Raw genomic sequence first — 5000 nt, forward strand, 5'->3', positions numbered from 1 at the left:
TGGTTCTCATTTGGTTCAGTAGGTCGATCATCACGGCTAACCTCCTCTCGTACTCCATCACCTCCTCCTCAGAGCTGCTCAACAGCTGCTTCTGCAGCTCCTGGTCCTTCTGCATCCCGCTCAGACCCTCCTCCAGCTCCTTCAGCGTCTCCATCAGCAGGCTCGTCTTCCCTGTGGAGGCTCCACCCTGTGCCGTGAGACCCTCCGACCGCAGCTGCGCGCTGAGGCCCATGGCTTCTCCTGCGTGTGCCTCAGCACGGAGCTCTTTGGTTTGCGTCTGGATGGCTTCCAGTTGTGCTTGACTGACCAGAACAGCAGCCACGTTCTCCCTGAGTTTCTCCTCCAGCTGAGCCACTTCAGCATACAGAGCGTCGGCGTACCTTTGCACTTGTTCCACCTTCAACCTGCATTAGTGTGAATTTTTGTAATTTAGTCTTAGTCCTGTTTGTGGGTTAGTCAAGTTTTAGTTGACAAAGTCTGGGAATTTTAGTCTCGTTTTAGTCCATTAAAACTAAGACACATTTTAGCCATGCTGCATAATGGTTAAACTGATTGTAAATTGCAATTATTGATCACTGTTGTCATTTATTTGACTGAGGGATTTATACTCTTGAAATTTGGCAAATGCAAGCATGGAACCTCACTGAGGTTTATTTTTTTCTCGAAGAAAATATACAGAGACATTTTGGATATAAACAGTTTTTATTTTTTCTCGTCTTTTTTTGTCAATGATATTGCATCTCAATTAGGGCTGCAAGGATACCATTTTTTCAGATCCGATCCCAGTGCTTTTTTTTTAATCAATGTAGAATTTCTATACTTCTGTGTGTTGACCTGATCATCACTCTTTTGCGTGTTAAACACAATCTACTAAATATAGACAACTTCATTGTAATGAAAAACAACATGAAAAAATATATCTATGACAAAAATACTATTATAAACTAGGTTAGTGGATAATTCAGCAGCAAAATTTATTCTAGAAAAATCATGAGTGCACAATTTTATGAAATCTAAACATTTAGTGAAACAACATTATTTAGTGGGGAACAAATAAAAGTGAATAAGTGTAGGACTAAATCTGGTAAAATGTTACACATTTTTTTCTCAACTTTTTTTTTTTTTTAAGAGAAATAGAGAAATATTGGAATTTTGAATTTGTTTTATTTTATCTGGTATGTTGATATAGTCACAGCTAGCATTTAATAATGTCAGTGTCATTTTGTCTTCGTCATGGGAAAAAAAGGTTGCTTTCTGTAATAAAATTAACACTAAGTAGGGGGATTTACACTTTTGTAATCTTGTAACTGCAAGCACAAAAACTGCTGGAGGTCTATTTTTTTCTCCTCTGTTTTTGTTGAAGAATATATATAGAAATTTTGGATATAGAGTTTATTTTTAAAACAACATTTTAGTTGCATCTCTTATCATCAACAATATTACATATTGATATAGTGACAGTTAGTGTTTAATGACGTCTGTATCGCCTTGGAAAAAAAAACAGTCGTCAACAAATATTTTTCACCATAGTTTTAGTCAGTGAATTAACACTAAATAAGGGGATTTAAATGCTTACATCTGGCAACCCCAAGCATGAAAACTGCTGGAGGTCTATATTTTTCCCCTATTTTATATTGAAGAATATATACAGAGACATTTTGTATAAAGAGAGATTTTATTTTTTAAACTACATTTTAGTTGCACATTTTATCATCAACAACACTGCTTATTGATATAGTCAGAGTTAATGATGTCAGAGTCATCTCGTCTTAGTCATGGAAAAAAAGCCGTCAAGGTATATTTTTCATCATTGTTTTCGTTAATTAAATTAACACTAAATAGGGGAATTTACACTCTTGACATCTGGCAACCCAAGCATGAAAACTCGCAGAGATCGAGATTTTTTTAACTGAGTTTTTTCTTTTTCATTTTTAGTCTAGACTTTTTTCATCAGTGATACTGCAAGTTGATATAGTCACAGTTAAAGTTTAATAATGTCTGTGTCACCTCGTTTTCATCTCGTTTTAGTCATAAAAAGGGCGTCAACTAATATTTTTCATCACGGTTTTAAACTCTTAATATCTGGCAACCCCAAGCATGAAGACTCACAGAGATCGTGATATTCTTGAATTTAGATTTTTTTTAATTTAAAGTTTTTAAAAAAATTTTAAACTACATTTTAGTGTTTTCTCAGCAATAATATTGCATGTTGATATAGCCACAGTGTCAATCTCAATTTACTCACTAAATAGGGGGATTTACACTCTGGACATCTGGCAACCCAAGCATGAAAACGAGGAATATTTCTCAGCATGGTTTAGGTTGCTGTAATGAACACTAACCTGCACGCGCGCACCTCCGAGTCCTTCTCCTCCACGCTGGTCTCCAGCTCCTCCACCCGCCGACTCAAGCTCGTGACCCGTGACCCTGCGGTCTCCTCCAGCGCCTGCACCTGGGCCTGCAGCACCACGAGCGCAGCCGTCTTCTCCCGCAGAGCCTCCTCCATCCTCTGCTTCATCTCGTCGCTCTCGTCCTGCGGCTGCTTGTGCTCGATGAGCGACAGCTCCTGCTGGAGCTTCTCGATGACGGCGTTGAGCTGCTCCACCTCCTCCTCGCTGTTCCTCCTCAGACGCTCCTGCTCGCTCCGCAGACACTCCACCTGCGCCTCCAGCTCACGCAGAACCTCATCCTTCTCCTCCACCTGCGCCTGCACACCAACACACCAGCTCAGAGACGAGTCGCCTCTCGTTCCCTTTGGGTTTAATCTCAGAGTATTCTTCAATCGTTCACCCGAGAACGAAAATCATTTAGCAAGTCGTTCCAACCCAGTATTATTTTATAAAGATGATATTTTCTCAAATGTCTGAGCTGCTGTTTCTCATACAATTAAAGCTGGTGGCTTTATTTTATCACTTTATACTGACAAGATTCAAAAAGTAAACCAAAAAGCAATGTTAAACGTAGTGACGCACCAAACCTTTTTACTAAAATTCAGACTCATTCCAATTTATCTATTTGATTTTTTTCAGGATTCCTTTTTAATGGCTAAATTACATTTTAGTAATCAAAAAGCAATTGAATTCATGAAACTTTACAATTTAACAACAATTTGTTAAAAACTATTAAAATTTTTAGAGCCCTACTCAAATATTTTAATATCATTTTTTTTTAAATTCCCAAAATTCTCTTTTGTTTTTATTTTATGACTCTTTCTTTTTCTCCCCAAAATAATTTTAGTAATCAAAAAGCAATTGAATTCATGAAACTTTACAATTTAACAACAATTTGTTAAAAACTATTAAAATTTTTAGAGCCCTACTCAAATATTTTAATATCATTTTTTTTTTAATTCCCAAAATTCTCTTTTGTTTTTATTTTATGACTCTTTCTTTTTCTCCCCAAAATTCCATTATATTTATCCCAAATTCTTTTTTACATTTGAATGTTTCTGGATTCTTTTTTAATAGTTTAATTACATTTTAATGATTAAAAAGCATGTCTAATAAATGTCATATATTGATATTAATAATGTATTAATAATAATAAACCAGTTATTGTAAAAAAAAGAAATACATTATTAAATTGTCCTATGAAGTGTTTTTTTTCCCAGAAATTTTGAACAATTAAATTAACCCTTTAAACTGTAATCAAAATAAAATTTTACTACTAAACAAAAAAGGTACTAAACAAAAGGAGGTTTATGGTTAAAATTTAAACATGGAAGAAAAATATGGTGAATATTCTTTTTGGTTGCTGAAATATTGATGCCTCACTTATTAAATATTCCATATATATATATATATATATATGCATACCATTCCTCTGAATAACTGAAGAGTCCATTGATCACATGACTTCAGGAGGAATATAGAGCACGAGTCATATGAATTATTATGGTATCAGCAGTATAAAACAATAAACACTTTCATCATAGGAAAAACAAGCTGAGACATTCTTTGCATTTCACTAAAAAATAAAATAATGTAAGGTTGGAACAACATGAACGTGAGGAAATGATGACAAAATATCTATTTTTGACGACGCATTCCTTTAAAATACTGAACAGATTTTTGGTTAAAATCACAAAAGACTAAGATTTAGGAATCCGAGGCACTTTCATTGAGCTGCGAAAACACCCTCTGACTCAGTGTTGCAAGGAATATGTTATGCAAATATAAATATTCTGTCATCATCAACCCGTATGACTTTTTCAGGGAACAAAACGAAGATGCATTAGACAATAAACTGGCTACTCTCTTTCATACAGTGACCCGGAGTTACAGAAGACATGAAATATAGAGCATGACAGGGTTATTATAATTAAATACAACTAAAACCTAAATATTTATAAATAAATTGTTACTTTAAAATAAATGCTAATTTACATAAACTAATGTTTATATATATATATATATATATATATAAATAAATAATGTCACTTTTTTTAAAGCTAAATTTTTAAAGCAACATTTCTCATTTTAGTTTAGTTTAATTTGATGCACTAAAATAAACTAAACCTGAAATAAAATTAAAAATAAATAAATAAATACACTTTGAAATATACAGCACCACGGCAGGGTTATTATAGTCAACTAAACCCTTAAAAAATGGTTACTTTGTTACCTAAAATAAATGTTAAAATAAAACAAAAATATAAAAAATTATTTTATTTAAGCTGATTTCCAAGGCAACAATTTCTCGTTTTCCTTTAGTTTAACTTGACGTACTATAATAAATAAAAATGAATAAAACCTATATAGACATTTAAAAAATAAATAGACTAATAAAATGACAAAAGCACACAAATTTACTGTAACTAAAATTAAAATTGAAACTATAAAAATAAATACAGAATATTTAAAAAAGATATATAAATGATACTAGTGTAACACTGATGCATGAGTTATATGGACTATTTTTATAATAATATTATAGCACTTTCATGTCATTTCACTTCCACTGTGTGGAAAAGAGCAGCGTGAACATCCTGCTAAACATCT

At 33.3% G+C, this 5000-nt stretch overlaps 1 protein-coding gene across 1 annotated transcript in view; it reads right to left on the minus strand.

The window, feature by feature from the left end:
• Position 1: 1 nt before the first annotated feature.
• LOC107573378 (A-kinase anchor protein 9-like) overlaps positions 2 to 5000 on the minus strand; it is a gene marked incomplete at its 3' end in the record, with an annotated part of 37934 nt that continues 32935 nt past the window's right edge. Inside the window, exons 12-13 of the mRNA XM_016259811.1 lie at positions 2343 to 2710; positions 2 to 404 (exon numbers count right to left, since the gene is read on the minus strand). Coding sequence (XP_016115297.1) covers positions 2 to 404; positions 2343 to 2710 — 771 coding nt within the window. The remainder of the gene's footprint in view (positions 405 to 2342; positions 2711 to 5000) is intronic.

Source organism: Sinocyclocheilus grahami, unplaced genomic scaffold (assembly GCF_001515645.1).
Source record: "Sinocyclocheilus grahami isolate Dianchi unplaced genomic scaffold, SAMN03320097.WGS_v1.1 scaffold1925.1, whole genome shotgun sequence".
In the NCBI taxonomy this organism is placed as follows: Eukaryota; Metazoa; Chordata; class Actinopteri; order Cypriniformes; family Cyprinidae; genus Sinocyclocheilus; species Sinocyclocheilus grahami.